The sequence below is a fragment of the Equus przewalskii genome, chromosome 17 (assembly GCF_037783145.1).
Source record: "Equus przewalskii isolate Varuska chromosome 17, EquPr2, whole genome shotgun sequence".
NCBI classification, from domain to species: Eukaryota; Metazoa; Chordata; class Mammalia; order Perissodactyla; family Equidae; genus Equus; species Equus przewalskii.
In genome coordinates, this window is record NC_091847.1 from 75,707,334 (window position 1) to 75,724,972 (window position 17,639).

Sequence of the window (17,639 nt, forward strand, 5' to 3'; positions counted from 1 at the left end):
AAAATACCCTTCAGATATCAGGGAGAAATTAAATCTTTTCCAGACACACAAAAGCTAAGGGACTTCATAGTCGCACAACCTACACTACAAGAAATCCTCAAGAAGTCTCTCATACCTGAAAAAAGAAAAAAAGGGAGTAAGGGGTCACACAACACAGAGTAGGGAGACAAATAGATAGAATCTGAATAGGATAGCAAATATTCAACTATAGCATTAGGATAAAGGGAAGGAAATCTCCAAAGCAAAGACAATCTTATCACTCTAACAATAAACTCACAAAACAAGTTGGAATAAGAGATGAAAATAATAATTTAGGAGGGGAGGAGGAAAGGGACTCAAACAGTCTAGGCTAAGGAAGTAAGAGACCACCAGAAAATGGACTGACTATGTTATACATGAGATTTTGAATACAAGCTTCAGGGTAGCCACCAAACTAAAAAACAGAACAGAGACACAAAACATAAATAAGGAAAAATCTAAGAAACCCAGCATAAGAAACTGCAGAAGTCAATGGGTAGGCTAAAACACACAGGACGAGAAACAAAGGAAACACAGGAAAACCGGAAAACGAGCAAGAGAATGACAGCATTAAGCCCTCATGCATCAATACTCACCCTCAATGTAAACAGACTGAACTCTCCAATAAAAAGACACTGAGTGGCAAAATGAATTAAAGAACAAGATCCAACAATTTGTTTCCTCCAGGAAACACACCTCACCTCCAAGGACAAACACAGGCTCAGAGTGAAGGGGTGGCAGACAATTCTCCAAGCAAATAGCAAACAAAAGAAAGCAGGTGTCACAATACTTATATCAGACAAAACAGACTTCAAGATACGGCAGGTAAAGAGAGACATAGAGGGCCAATATATAATGGTCAAAGGGACACTTCATCAAGAAGAAATAACGCTTATAAATGTCTATGCACCCAACACAGGAGCACCAAAGTTCATAAAGCAACTATTAACAAACCTAAAAGAAGATATGAAAAATAACACAATAATAGTAGGGGAGCTCAACACCCCACTCACATCCATGGACAGATCATCCAGACAGAAAATCAACAAAGAAACAGTGGAGCTAAATGAAAAGCTAAAACAGTTGGACTTAATAGACATATATAGAACACTTCATCCAAAAACAGCAGAATACACATTCTTCTCAACTGCACATGGAACATTCTCAAGGATAGACCATATGTTGGGAAACAAGGCAATCCTCTACAAATTTAAAAAAATTGAAATAATAACAAGCATCTTCTCCGATCATAATGCTATAAGGCTAGAAATTAATTCCAAGAAAAAAGCTGAGAAAGGCACAAGGATGTGGAGACTAAACAATATGCTATTGAACAAGCAATGGATCATTGAAGAAATTAAAGAAGAAATCAAAAAATACCTGGAGACAAATGAAAATGATAACATGCCATACCAACTCATACGGGATGCAGCAAAAGCTGTATTAAGAGGAAAATTTATCGCAACTCAGGCACATCTTACCAAACAAGAAAAATCCCAAATCAGCAATCTTAAACTACACCTAACTGAATTACAGAAAGAAGAACAAACAAAGGCCAAAGTCAGCAGAAGGAGAGAAATAATAAAAATCAGAGCAGAAATAAATGCTATTGAAACAAAAGAGGCAGTACAAAGGATGAACAAAAGAAAGAGCTGATTCTTTGAGAAGATAAATAAAATTGAAAAATCCCTAGCCAGACTTACAAAGAAAAAAAGAGAGAAAGCTCAAATAAACAAAATCAGAAATGAAAGAGGAGAAATAACAACAGACTCTGCAGAAATACAACAGATTATAAGAGAATACTACAAAAAACTATATGCAGCAAAATGGATAACCTAGAGGAAATGGATAAATTCTTGGACTTCCACAATCTCCCAAAGCTCACTCAAGAAGAAGCAAACAATTTGAACAGAACAATCACAAGGAAATAGATTGAAATAGCCATCAAAAGTATCCCAAAGAATAAAACCCAAGGACCAGATGGCTTTCCTGGGGAATTCTACCAAACTTTCAGAGAGGATTTAATACCTATCCTTTTCAAGCTATTCCAAAAAATTAGGGAGGATGGAACACTTCCTAACACATTCTACGAGGCCAACACCACGCTGATACCAAAACCTGACAAGGACAGCACGAAAAAGGAGAACTACAGGCCAATATCGCTGATGAACATAGATGCAAAAATTCTCAACAAAATTTTGGCAACCAGAATCCAGCAATTCATCAAAAGAATCATACATCAGGATCAGGTGGGATTCATACCAGGGACACAGGGATGGTTCAACTTCCGCAAATCAATCAACGTGATAGACCACATCAACAAACTGAAGAATAAAAACCACAGGATCATCTCAATAGATGCAGAGAAAGCATTTGACAAGATCCAACAGCCATTTACGATAAAAACTCTGAACAATATGGGGATAGAAGGGAACTACCTCGACATAATAAAGGCCATATATGACAAACCGACAGCCAACATAATTCTCAATGGACAAAAACTGAGCGCCATCCCTCTGAAACAGGAACAAGACAAGGATGCCCTCTATCACCACGCTTATTTAACATAGTACTGGAGGTCCTAGCCAGAGCAATTAGGCAAGAAAAAGGAATAAAAGGAATCCAAATGGGGGGGGAAGAAGTGAAACTCTCACTGTATGCAGACGACATGATCTTATATATAGAAAACCACAAAGAATCCATTGGAAAACTATTAGAAGTAATCAACAACTACAGCAAAGTCTCAGGGTACAAAATCAATTTACAGTAATCAGTAGTGTTCCTATACTCTAATAACGAACTAACAGAAAAAGAACTCAAGAACAGAATATCATTCACGATCACAACAAAAAGAATAAAATACCTCAGGGAGAGTTTAACCAAGGAAGTGAAAGACCTATACAATGAAAATTACAAGGCTTTTCTGAAAGAAATTGATGACGACATAAAGAGTTGGAAAGACATTCCATGCACATGGATTGGAAGAATAAACGTAGTTAAAATGTCCATTCTACCTAAAGCATTCTACAGATTCAACGCCATCCCAATCAGAATTCCAATGACATTCTTTACAGAAATAGAACAAAGAATCCTAAAATTCACATGGGGCAACAAAAGACCCCAAATTGCTAAAGCAATCCTGAGAAAAAAGAACACAGCTGGAGGCATCACAATCCTTGACTTCAAACATACTACAAAGCAACAGCAGTCAAAACAGCATGGTACTGGTACAAAAACTGGTGCACAGATGAATGGAACAGAATTGAAAGCCCAGAAATAAAACCACACATCTATGGACAGCTAATCTTTGACAAAGGAACTGAGGGCGTACAATGGAGAACAGAAAGTCTTTTCAACAAATGGTGCTGGGAAAACTGGAAAGCCACAGTAAAAGAATGAAAATTGACCATTCTTTTTCACCATTCACCAAAATAAACTCAAAATGGATCAAAGACCTAAAGCTGAGACCTGAAACCATAAGGCTTCTAGAAGAAAATGTAGGCAGTACACTCTTTGACATCAGTATTAAAAGGATCTTTTCGGACACCATGTCTTCTCAGACAAGGGAAACAATGGAAAGAATAAACAAATGGGACTTCATCAGACTAAAGAGCTTCTTCAAGGCAAGGGAAAACAGGATTGAAACAAAAAAACAACCCACTAACTGGGAAAAAATATTTGCAACTAATACATCCGACAAAGGCTTACTATCCATAATATATAAAGAACTCACACAACTCAACAAAAAAAATTAAACAACCTGATCAAAAAATGGGCAGGAGACATCAACAGACATTTCTCCAAAGAAGGTATATGGATGGCTAATAGGCACATGCAAAGATGTTCATCATTGCTGATCATCAGGGAAACGCAAATCAAAACTACACTAAGATATCACCTTACACCCATTAGAATGACAAAAATAACTAAAACAAATAGTAACAAATCTTGGAGAGGTTGTGGAGAAAAAGGAACCCTCATACACTGCTGGTGGGAATGCAAACTGATGCAGCCACTATGGAAAACAGTATGGAGATTCCTCAAAAAATTAAAAATAGAACTACCATACAATCCAGCCATTCCACTAGTGGGTATACATCCAAAAACCTTGAAGTCATAAATTCCACAAGTCCTATGCACTCCGATGTTTACTGCAGCATTACTTACAATAGGCAAGACGTGGAAGCAACCTAAATGCCCATCAACAGATGATTGGATAAAGAAGATGTGGTATGTATATACAATGGAATACTACTCAGCCGTAAAACAGAACAAAATCATCCCATTTGCAACAACATGGATGGACCTTGAGGGAATTATGTTAAGCAAAATAAGCTAGATAGAGAAGGACAATCTCTGAATGACTCCACTCATATGAGGAATTTAAACCTGTGGACAAAGAGAACAGATTAGTGGCTACCAGGGGAATGGTGGGGTGGGGGGTGGGCACAAAGGGTGAAGGGGTGCACCTACAACACGACTGACAAACAATAATGTACAACTGAAATTACACAAGATTGTAACCTATCATTAACTCAAAAAAAAAAAAAAGATATACAGATGAGAATGTATTATGTTATGCATTAATTATGTTAATTACCTTAGGTTCTTTACTTTCCAATTTTGGGGTAAGAACTCCTTCTATATAGCTGGCTTTTTCTATCCATGTACTCAGATTTCTATATTCTTTTTTCATTTTTTCCAGCCTAAAGAAATAAATCAGCTATAGATTAAAAATATATATGATATAATATAGATTAAGAACATATACGGTATGATTCACAGAAGAATACATACAGTATATATATATTTATATATATATACATTTATAAAAAGTTCTAAGAGAAACAAACCAACAATATATTGTTTAAGGATATAGTCAGAGGAAAAAGAATGATTACAACAGAAATCAGGGCAGCCGTCACCTGGGGAGGGTAGGGGAAAGGCATGCAATCTCATAAGGGCATACAAAACACATTGCTGACATGGTGATGATGCATTTCTCAACCTGACTCATAAACATCTAGGCAATAGACTTAGTATCTTTACTTAAGCTATACATACACGTTTTAGAAATTATTCAATATTCATTGCTCTCATTAAACTATATATAATATTTTATAAATTGTTCAATACATACATTATATCTTCTGCCATAAAACAAATTAAAAAATAGAAATTTAGCTTCTACTACAAGAAATTCCAAAAGGCTTTAATAAGCTAAAGATGTAACTGACAAGAATTAAACGAAAAAAAGGGAATGTTTCCCAATTCATTTCATGAGGACACCATGACCTTGACAATAAACTCTAACAAGGACATTACAAAAAAGGAAAATTGGTCAAATCTCATTCATGAACACAGATACAAATGTTAGAAACAAAATATAATTTTAGTACAAAAAAAAATACAATAGAAGGCATCACAATCCCCAACTTCAAAATACACTACAAAATTATAGTAATCAAAAAAGCATCATCCTGGTACAAAAACAGACACACAGATCAATGGAACAGAACTGAAAGCCCAAAAATAAAACCACAGAACTATGGACAGCTAATCTTTGATAAAGGAGCCAAGAACATAGAATGGAGAAAGGAAAGTCTCTTCAAATGGTATTGGAGAAACTGGACAGCCACATACAAAAGAATGAAAGTAGACCTTATCTTATGCCATACACAAAAATTAACTCAAAATGGATTAAAGACTTGAAGGCAAGATGTGAAACCATAAAACTCCTAGAAGAAAATACAGGCAGTACACTCTTTGACAACAGTCTTGGCAGCATTTTTTTGAATATCATTTCTACTCAGGCAAGGGAAACAAAAGAAAAAATAAACAAATGGGACTACATAGGACTAAAGAGCTTCTGCAAGGCAAAGGAAACTAGGAACAAATCAAAAAGACAACCCACCAACTCGGAGAAAATATTTGCAAATCATATATCCAACAAGGGGTTAATCTCCAAAATATATAAAGAACTCACACAACTCAACAACAAAAAAACAAACAACCTGATCAAAAAATGGGCAGAGAATATGAACATTTTTCCAAAGAAGGTATACAGATGGCCAAGAGGCACATGAAAAGATGTTCAACATCACTAATCATCAGGGAAATGCAAATCAAAACTACACTAGAATATCACGTTACACCTGTTAGAATGGCTATAATCACCAAGACAAAAATAACAAATGTTGGAGAGGGTGTAGAGAAAAGGGAACCCTCATACACTGCTGGTGGGAATGCAAACTGGTGCAGCCACTATGGAAAACAGTATGGAGATTTCTCAAAAAATTAAAAATAGGAATACCATATGATCCAGTTATCCTACTATTGGGTCTTTATTCAAAGAACTTGAAATCAACAATTCAAGGAGACTTATGCACCCCTATGTCCCTTGTACCCTTATTCACAATAACCAAGATGTGGAAGGAACCAAAGTGCCCCTCAAGTGATGAATGGATAAAGAAGACGTGGTATATGTGTGTGTGTGTGTATACACACACACACATAAACACAATGGAATACTACTCAGCCATAACAAAGACAAAATTGTGCCACCTGCAACAAAATGAATGGACCTTGAGGGTATCATGTTAAGTGAAATAAGCCAGACAAAGAAAGACAAACACCACATGATTTCACTCATATGTGGAAGATAAACTAGCACATGCACAAAGAGAACAGATTAGTGGCTACTAGAGAGGAAGGGGACTGAGGGTGGACACAAAGGGGTAAAGGGGCACATATATATGGTGACTGACAAATAATAACGTACACACCTGAAATTTCACAATGTTATAATCTATTATGGCCTCAATAAAATAATAATTTAAAAAATCCAATAGTACAGAGAAAAAATAACATACCATTAATAAGTTGGGTTTACCCAAGGAATACAAGGATATTTTGATATTAACATTAGAAAATATGATTTAAATACAATTTAACTGATTAAAAGAGAAAAAGCATTTTGCAAAACTCCAACATCCATTCATGATTTTTTTAACTTTTTATTGAGATTATGATAGTTTACAACCTTATGAAATTTCAGTTGTACATTATTGTTTGTCAGTCATGTTGTAGGTGCACCACTTCACCCTTTGTGCCCACCTCCTATCCCCCCTTTCCCCTGGTAACCACTAATCTGTTCTCTTTGTCAACATGTTTAATTTCCACATATGAGTGGAGTCATACAGAGATTGTCTTTCTCTCTGGCTTATTTCACTTAACATAATACTGTCCAAGTATTGGGAGGATTTTATCCTTTTTTATGGCTGGGTAGTATTCCATTGTATATATATAACACATCTTCTTTATCTGTTCATCAGTTGATGGACACTTAGGTTGCTTCCACATCTTGGTTATAGTGAATAATGCTGCAACGAACATAGGGGTGCATGGTTCTTTTGGGATTGTTGATTTCAAGTTCTTTGGATCAAGACCCAGTAGTGGGATAGCTGGATCATATGGTATTCCTATTTTTAATTTTTTGAGAAATCTCCATACTGTTTTCCATAGTGGCTGTACCAGTTTGCATTCCCACCAGCAGTGTATGAGGGTTCCTTTTTCTCCACATCCTCTCCAAAATTTGTTACTCTTTGTTTTGGTTATTTTAGCCATTCTAATGGGTGTAAGATGACATCTTAGTGTAGTTTTTTGTTTGTTCGGTTTTTTTTTTTTTTAGGAAGATTAGCCCTGAGCTAACATCTGCTACCAATCCTCCTCTTTTTGCTGAGGAAGACTGGCCCTGAGCTAACATCTGTGTCCATCTTCCTCTACTTTATATGTGGGACGCCTGCTACAGCATGGTTTGCCAAGTGATACCATGTCCACACCCAAAGTGGAACGTGTGAACTTAGCCACTGTACCACCTGGCCAGCCCCCCATCTTAGTGTAGTTTTAATTTGCATTTCCCTGATGATCAGTGATGATGAGCATCTTTTCATGTGCCTATTGATGATATGTGTATCTTCTTTGGAGAAATGTCTGTTTGTGTCCCTGACCATTTTTTGGTCGGGTTGTTTGATTTTTTGTTGTTGAGTTGCGTGAGTTCTTTATATATTATGGAGATTAAGCCTTTGTTGGAAATATGATTGGCAAATATTTTTTCCCAATTGGTGGATTGCTTTTTCATTTCAATACTGTTTTCCCTTGCCTTGAAGAAGCTCTTTAGTCTGATGAAGTCCCATTTGTTTATTCTTTCTATTGTTTCCCTTGTCTGGGACATGGTGTCCAAAAAGATCCTTTTAAGACTGATGTCAAAGAGTGTACAGCCTATATTTTCTTGTAGAAGTCTTATGGTTTTCAGGTCTTACCTTTAGGTCTTTGATCCATTTTGAGTTTATTTTGGTGAATGGTGAAAAAGAATGGTCAATTTTCATTCTTTTACATGTGGCTGTCCAGTTTTTCCAACACCATTTGTTGAAGACACTTTCTTTTCTCCATTGTATGCCCTCAGCTCCTTTGTCAAAGATTAGCTGTCCACAGATGTGTGGTCTTATTTCTGGGCTTTCAATTCTGTTCCATTGATCTATGTGCCTGTTTTTGTACCAGTACCATGCTGTTTTGACTACTGTCGCTTTGTAGTATGTTTTGAAGTCAGGGATTGTGATGCCTCCAGCTGTGTTTTTTCTCAAGATTGCGTTAGCAATTTGGGGTCTTTTGTTGCCCCATATGAATTTTAGGATTCTTTGCTCTATTTCTGTAAAGAATGTCATTGGGATTCTGATTGGGATTGCACTGAATCTATAGATTGCTTTAGGTAGTATGGACATTTTAACTATGTTTATTCTTCCAATCCATGTGCACGGAATGCCTTTCCATGTCTTTTTGTCATCATCAATTTCTTTCAGGAAAGTCTTGTCGTTTTCATTGTATAGGTCTTTCACTTCCTTGGTTAAATTTATCCCAACATATTTTATTCTTTTTGTTGTGATTGTGAATGGGATTGTGTTCTTGAGTTCTCTTTCTGTTAGTTCATTATTAGAGTATAGAAATGCCACTGATTTATGTTAAGCTGATTTTATGCCCTGCAACTTTACTATAGTTGTTAATTATTTCTAATAGTTTCCCAATAGATTCTTTGGGGTTTTCTATATATAAGATCATGTCATCTGCAAACAGCAAGAGTTTCACTTCTTCATTGCCTATTTGGATTCCTTTGATTTCCTTTTCCTGCCTAATTGCTCTGGCCAAAACCTCCAGTACTATGTTGAATAAGAGTGGTGAGAGGGGACACCCTTGTCTTGTTCCTGTTCTCAGAGGGATGGCTTTCAGTTTTTGCCCATTGAGTATGCTGTTGGCTGTGGGTTTGTCATATGTGGCCTTTATTATGTCAAGGTACTTTACTTCTATGTCTATTTTATTGAGAATTTTTATCATAAATCGATGTTGGATCTTGTCAAATGCTTTCTCTGCATCTTTTGAGATAATTATGTGGTTTTTGTTTCTCATTTCATTAATGTGGTGAATCACATTGATTAGACTTGTGGATGTTGAACCATCCCTGCATCCTTGGTATAAATCCCACTTGATCATGGTGTATGATCTTTTTAATGTATTGCTGTATTTGGTTTGCCAAAATTTTGTTGAGGATTTTTACATCTATGCTCATCAGTGATATTGGCCTGTAGTTTTCCTTCTTTGTGTTGTTCTTGTCAGGTTTTGGGATCAGCGTGATGTTGGCTTTGTAGAATGTGTTATGAAGTGCTCCATCTTCCTCGATTTTCTGGAATAGTTTGAGAAGGACAGGTATTAAATCTTCTTTCAATCTTTGGTAGAATTATCCAGATAAGCCGTCTGGTCCTGGACTTATATTTTTGGGGAGGTTTTTGATTACTGTTTCAATTTCTTTACTTGTGATTGGTCTATTCAGATTCTCTATTTCTTCCTGATTCAGTTTTGGGACATTGTAAGAGTCTAAGAATTTCTCCATTTCTTTTAGGTTCTCCAATTGGTTGGCATATAGTTTTTCATAGTATTCTCTTATAATCTTTTGTATTTCTCTGGTATCCATTGTGATTTCTCCTTTTTCAGTTCTAATTTTATTTATTTGAGTCTTCTCTCTTTTTTTCTTAGTGAGCCTGGCTGAGGGTTTTTCAATTTTGTTTATTTTCTCAAAGAACCAGCTCTGTGTTTCATTGATCCTTTCTACTGTCTTTTTTGTTTCAATTTCATTTATTTCTGCTCTAATTTTTACTATTTCCCTCTTTCTACTGACTTTGGGCTTTGTTTGTTCTTCTAATTCTGTTAGGTATAGTTTCAGCTTGCTTATCTGAGATTTTTCTTGTTTATTGAGGTGAGCCTGTATTGCAATGAATTGCCCTCTTGGGACTGCTTTTGCTGCATCCCAAATGAGTTGGTACGGTGTGTTTTCATTTTCATTTGTCTCCAGATATATCTGATTTCTCCTTTAATTTCTTCAATGATCCACTGGTTGTTCAGTAGCATGTTGTTTAATCTCCACATTTTTTTCCCCTTTCCCAGCTTTTCTCTTGTAGTTGATTTCTAGTTTCATAGCATTATGATCGGAAAAGATGCTTGATATTATTTTAATCATCTTGAATTTGTTGAGGTTTGCTTTGTTTCCCAACATATGGTCTATCCTTGAGAATGCTCCATGAGCACTTGAGAAGAATGTGTAATCTGCTGTTTTTGGATGGAGTGTTCTATATATATCTATTAAGTCCATATGGTCTAGTTTTTCATTTAATTCTACAATTTCCTTGTTGACTTTCTGTCTGGATGATCTATCCACTGGTGTTAGTGGGGTGTTGAGGTCCCCTACTATTATTGTACTGTTGTTGCTATCTCCTTTTAGTTTTGTTAATAGTTGCTTTACATACTTTGGTGCTCCTGTGTTGGGTGCATATATATTTATAAGTGTTATGTCTTCTTGGTGGAATGTACCTTTTATCATTATAAACTGCCCCGCTTTGTCACTCTTCACCTGTTTCGCCTTGAAGTTTACTTTGTCTGATATAAGTATGGCGACACCTGCTTTCTTATGTTCACTATTAGCTTGGAGTATTGTCTTCCATCTCTTCACTCTGAGTCTGTGTTTGTCTCTGTGGCTGAGGTATGTTTCCTGGAGGCAGCATATTGTTGGGTCTTGTTTTTTAATCCACCCTGCCACTCTGTGTCTTTTGATTGGAGAGTTCAATCCATTTACATTTAGAGTGATTACTGAAATGTGGGGGCCTAATGCTGCCATTTTATAGCTCATTTTCCTGTTCTCCTGCATTTCCTTTGTTTCTCGTCCCATGAATTTTGGACCTCCAATTCAGGTAGGTAGCTTTCTATAACGGCTTTCTTCTTATTTGTAATTTGTGTCTCCATTCTTGTTATTTGTTTAGTGGATACCATGTGATATCTCATAGATGAGACAGTCCATTTTCTGATAGCCTATTATTTCCTTAGATTAAGCCATTCCATCCCTTTCCTCTTCCCCTTCTAGGTTGTTATTGTCAGAACTTTGTTTTTCTTCTTGTGTTGTGAGTTTGTGGTTAAAATGAAAAGATTATATTTATTCTTGGTGTTTCCCTTCCTATCCAATGTGAAAATAGCAGTTGACACTGGGAGAGTTCTACTCATTCCAATACTGGAGGAATACAAAGGATTCATGGTAAGAACTAAAGCAGTGAAGTAGTCTAACCAAGTGAATGCTGAAAACTGACCAGCCTGGACAAGGCCCAGAAAACCTTGGAAAGTAAATTGTATTTTTTAACCCCAAATAAAAACATAAGAAGTGGAAGCTCTGTGAAGCTGTGAAAGTTTTCTAAACCAAGTCTCCCATCAAAAATTCAGGAAAATTAATTCCATATAAAATTGAGCAACAGAGAACTATCAGAGTCAATTCTAAAGTAGTTATAAGAAGAAAGAGAATAAGGAACAGAATAACATCCCTAGACTATGAAAGCACACAGGAAAGACATATGTGAGTCAGTGAGCAGAGAAGCAGATGACTCGCTGAGACCCATTCTGTTAGGAAGAAGGGGGTCAGGTGGTGCTGCTACTCAAGAGAAAGAAGTCACTGTGAGCCAGACAAGTTGAGGTTCTGCAGGTGGAGCTTGAGAAGCCATGCTGTTTGAATGCAGAGGCAGTTATAAGGACCCAGTTGTGTTCTATTAAGCCAAGACATTAAAGAAACTTGCAGTTTCCAGTCCAAGATGGTGAGGAGGCTCATGAACTCACCTCCTCCCAGGGACACAGGGAATCTACAGCTATACAAGGAGCAAGTCCCTCTGAAAGAAATCTAGAAACTAGTGACTCCTACACATTGGGCAAATGAGAGAATACTCACATAAAAACAGGTAGGAAAGGCTGAGACATACTCTCACCATAAACCCCAACCCTGGCACAGCAGCTCACAACTGGGAGGGAACTCCCAATTCCCAGCGTCTCCCTGAGGAGAGAAAGATTTGGACCCCACATCTAGCACCCCAGTTTTCAAGACTCCCACCTGAGGAACAGATAGGCCCCCAAAATACCTAACTCTGAAAGCTAACACAGCTTGCAGCCATGAGACCCACTAGGCTATGGCAAAAAAGAAAGTTCTTAACAGCTCACTAGGACTTTTCCTGGCTATCTGCCCAGGGCTCAGCACAGAGGAAGCAGGCAAAAAAAGACCATCTCTCAGTCTTTTCCTGAGAGAGGCCTATTTGTGTTCTTTAAAAGGTGCTGCCCGAGGGGTCAGGCTTCTAATTTAGTATGCCTCTAGGGGCTTAGGGCAATCCTCCCTGGGACCATGGAAGCCCACAGACACCATCTCCTCCTTCTCCCTCTAGCCCAATCCAAATCTCCAGTATCTCTGTGGAAGAAGCTTCTATCCAGGTCTGGTGCCCCAGATTCTGTGGCTGCTGGCCAATGGATGGGCTTCTGGATGCCTGGCTGTCACAGCCAACGGGGCTTGCGTTCACCAGTCTCACAGGAATGTAGCACACAAGGAAGCAGTTCTTAAGGGGAATAGGAGCGTCCTGGCCACTGTAGCTATACACCTAGGCCCAGCACAGAGGGAGAAGGCAAAAAAGCCCATCTCCCAGTTTCTCCCTGGAAGGGCTCCAACCACATACTGTCCCAGCAGCTGCATGAGGGTCCAGCTTCCAATCAGCCTGAATTTAGGCACCGACTGAGATCGTTCCCTTTGGAACACTGACAAGTCTTTACAACACCTTCAACGACTGGGAGCCGCTAAGAACAAAGAAGGTGGTATGGACAATCACAAAGGTTTGAGAGACAACAAAGAGGTCAGGTGAGGCTGACTGATAAGCTTCATTTCCTACAGGAGACCACTCCATCAAGACTAGGAGAGGTGGCTGTTTTATCTAATGCTCAGAAACCAACACAGAGTCAAGGAAAATGAAGGAAAAGAGGAATAAGTTCCAAACAAAAGAACAAGATAAAACTCCAGAAACAGACCTTAATGAAACATAGATAAGTGATTTACCTGATAAAGAGTTCAAAATTATGGTCATAAAGATGCTCACTGAGGTCAGGAGAAAAATTCACGAACAAAGTGAGAATTTCAATAAAAAGATAGATAAATATAACAAAGTACCAAACAGAGATCACAGAGCTGAAGAATAACTGAACTGAAGAATTCAGTAGAGGTGTGCAAGAGCAGACTAGATGAAGCAGAAGGAGGGATCAGCAAACTTGAAGACAGGGCAGTGGAGTTCATCCTATCAGAGGAGCAAAAAGAAGAAAGAATGAAAAAGGGTGAAGATAGCTTAAGGGACTTATGGGACACCATCAAGTGGACCAATATGCATTACAGGGGAACTAGAAGGAGAAAAGAGGCGGGGGGGGGGGGGGGGGCAGAAAGCTTATTCAAATAATGGCTGAAAACTTCCCTAACCTGGGGAAAGAAACACACACCCAGATCCAGGAAGCCCAGAAAGTTCCAAATAAGATTAATCCAAAATCCAAAAGACCCACACTGAGACACATAATTAGTCAAAAATTAAAGGCAAGGAGAGAATGTTAAAAGCAGCAAGAGAAAAACAACTGGTTTTTTTTACAAGGGAGCTACCATAAGACTATCAGCAGATTTTTCAGCAGAAACTTTGCAGGCCAGAAGAAAGTAACATGATATATTCAAAGTGCTGAAAGAAAAAACCTGTCAACCAAAAATATCCTATTGGCAAAGTTTTCCTTCAGAATTGAAGGAGAAATAAAGAATTTTCTAGAGAAGCAAAAGCAGAAAGAGTTTGCCACCACTAGACTGGTCTTGTAAGAAATGTTAAAGGGTCTTCTTCAAGCTGAAAGGAAAGGATATTAATTAGTAACATAAAAGATGAAAGTATAAATATCACTGGCAAAGGTAAATATATAGTTAAATTCAGAATACTCTAATGTTGTAATGGTAGTGACTGAATCACTTACTCTAATATGAAGATTAAAAGACAAAAATATTAAAAATAACTATAAATACAATAATTTGCTAATGGATACACAAGGTAAAAAGATGTAAACTGTGACATCAAAAACATAATATCGGTGGGGCAGAAGTAAAAACGTAGAGCTTTACTATGCATTCAAAATTAAGTTCTTATTAGCTTAAAATAGACTGTTATAAATGTAAGATGTTTTTTGTAAGTCTCACGGTAACCACAAAGAAAAACCTATAGTAGATACACAAAAGAGAAAGAGAAAGGAAACTAAGCATATCATTACAGAAAATCATCAAATCACAAAGGAAGAGAGCAAGAGAAGAAAGAAACAAAGGAATTACAAAACAGCCAGAAAACAATTAACAAAGTGGCAATGCTAAGTCCATACCTTTTAATAATCATTTTAAATGTAAATGGACTGAACTCTCCAATCAAAAGACATAGAGTGCCTGAATGAATTAAAAAATACCAAGACCCAACTACATGCTGCCTATAAGAGAGACACTTCAGTTTTAAAGATACACACAGACTGAAAGTCAACGGATGGATAAAGATATTCCATGCAAATGGAAACCAAAAGAAACCAGGAGTAGCTATACCTACATCACACAAAATAGACTTTAAGCCAAAGACTGTGATAAGAGACAAAGGTCATCAAATAATGATAAAGGGGTCAATCAAACAAGAGGATATAATATTTGTAAATATTTATGTACCCAAAATATAAGCACCTAAATATGTAAACCAAATATTACCAAATCTGAAGGAAGAAATAGACAGCAATACTACAATAGTAGTGGACTTTAGTACCCCACTTTCAACAATGGATACATCATTCAAATAGAAAATCAGAAAGAAACCTTGGACCAAAATTACACATTAGACCAGATGACCTTAACAGACTTTACAGAACATTCCATCCAACAGCAGCAGAACACGCACTCTTCTCAAGCACACGTGGAACATTCTCTAAGATAGATCATATGTCAGCCCACAAAACAAGTCTTAACAAATTTAAGAAGACTGAAACCATATCAAGCATCTTTTCCAACCACAATGTTTAAAACTAGAAATCAATTCCAAGAGGAAACCGGAAATTTCACAAATATATGAAGGTTAAGCAACAAGCTACTGAATAACCAATGGGTCAAAGAAGAAATTGCAAGAAAAATAAAACATATCTTGAGGCAAATGAAAATGCCAAACGTACCAAAACTTATGGGATGCACCAAAAGCACTTTTAAGGGGTAAGTTTATAGCAATAAACAGTTACAATAAGAAAAAGAAAGATCTTAAATAAAAACAACCTAATTTCACAGCTCAAGGAACTAGGAGGGGAAAAAAAAAAGGAAAAAAACTAAACCCAAAGTTCTTAAAAGAAAAGAAATAACAAAGATCAGAGCAGAAATAAATAAAATAGAGACTAAAAACACAACAGAAAAGATCAATGAAACTAAGAGCTGGTTTATTTAAAAAAACAAAATTAATAAACCTTTAACTAGACTTACCAAGAAAAAGAAGACTCAAATAAATATTTTTTTTAAATCACCATCATATATTTGATACCCTAGAGTAGTGCCTGGCACACACTAGGTATTCAGTAAATGTTACCGAATGACTAAAACATCATCAGACTATGGGGCAGGCCTGGTGGCATAGTGGTTAAGTTCATGCACTCTACTTTGGTGGCCTGGGGTTCACGGGTTCAGATGCCAGGCATAGACCTAGCACTGCTGATCAAGCCACATTTCATAAAATGAGGAAGATTGGCACAGATGTTGGCTTAGTGACAATCTTCCTCAAGCAAAAAGAGGAGGCCTGGCAACACGTTAGCTCAGGGCCAATCCTCCTCACAAAAAAATAAAAATAAAATTTAAAGAAATATCATCAGACTAGAGGAAAAAGGGATTCCTCAGTCATTCAACTCAATGTTTATGGATTAATTTATAAGTCTGAGTAAAAAATGTATACACATACAGACAATTATTTTTTAAATGTTCAGGAGTTCTGCTTCTGTCAATGATGGACTAGGTTATTTCAGACAAACCATCTCACTGAACAACTAAAAAGGCTGAACAAAATATATATATATATTTTTAAAGATTTTATTTTTCCTTTTTCTCCCCAAAGCCCCCCAGTACAAAGTTGTGTGTTTTTAGTTGTGGGTCCTTCCGGTTGTTGCATGCCGCCTCAGCATGGCCTGATGAGTGCTGCCATGTCCACACTCAGGATCCAAACTGGCGAAAGCCTAGGCAGCAGAAGTGGAGAGCCTGAACTCAACCACTTGGCCACGGGGCCAGCCCCCAAAATAGTTATTTTAAATTTTGTTTGAAAGCATCAGTTGGTTATAAAGGCAGCAATAATTTGCAGATCCAAGATTCCAGGCAGAAAGAAGGTGCAGAGACGTTAAGCTCATCATTTGGTGCCATTTTTCCTTCAAGGTATTTGTGGTTCAGAGTTAAGAAGCTGATCAGAGCTTTGAGATAGATATACATGGATGGAGGAACAAAAAACAGAGTTCAGACACTGCTAAGGATGAGACGCCATGGTAAACACCTAGATTTTCAGTTGGGACTCTTGAGGGCATACCACAAGAGTAAGTGCCTCCTTAAATACTGTGTCCTAGTTGCCTCATACTAGTCCAAGTCCTGATAGTGGGAATAAGAGTAAACCAGAAAAAAACTAATCCTCACAGGAACTAAAATCCAAGTCATTTCAATTTCAATCTCAACTGAATTAAGGTGTTCTGGGATTGCTGGTGTCCCTAGTCTAGCTGGCTGCCAGATGCAAATGTATATTTTCTCTGTAAGAATAGACAATTAAGAGTCTCAAATTAGTTCTATAGATTTTCAAATGTAATGTTTGGCACTCAATAAAAACAAGTAGGCATATGAGAATATAAGATGTGACTGATAAATATGAGAGAAAAAAACAACAGAAACAGATATACACGAGATCCAGATAATGGAGTTAAGATGAACTTTAAAATAGCAATGATTAAAATATTTGAAGATTAATACACTCGAAGAGACAAGACTGGGGATTTTGGTAGAGAAGTGGAAACTATAAAATAAAGGGGAATTCCATAACTGAGAAGGAAATTACTGAAATTAAGAATTCAGATTAGAAACAAAGAAGAAAGAATCAATGAACTATAAGATAGGTCAGAAGAAACTATCTAGACTGAAGCATGAGAAAAAAAGATGGGAAATACAGAAAAGAGCA

The 17,639-nt window shown here is 37.1% G+C and overlaps 1 protein-coding gene across 50 annotated transcripts in view; it reads right to left on the bottom strand.

Moving 5' to 3' along the window:
- C2CD6 (C2 calcium dependent domain containing 6) overlaps nucleotides 1-17,639 on the bottom strand; it is a 168,472-nt gene that overhangs the window by 105,882 nt on the left and 44,951 nt on the right. For all 50 annotated transcript variants that reach the window (XM_070580687.1, XM_070580664.1, XM_070580663.1 and 47 more), the window contains one exon: nucleotides 4,619-4,724. In XM_070580687.1, coding sequence (XP_070436788.1) covers nucleotides 4,619-4,724 — 106 coding nt within the window. The remainder of the gene's footprint in view (nucleotides 1-4,618; nucleotides 4,725-17,639) is intronic.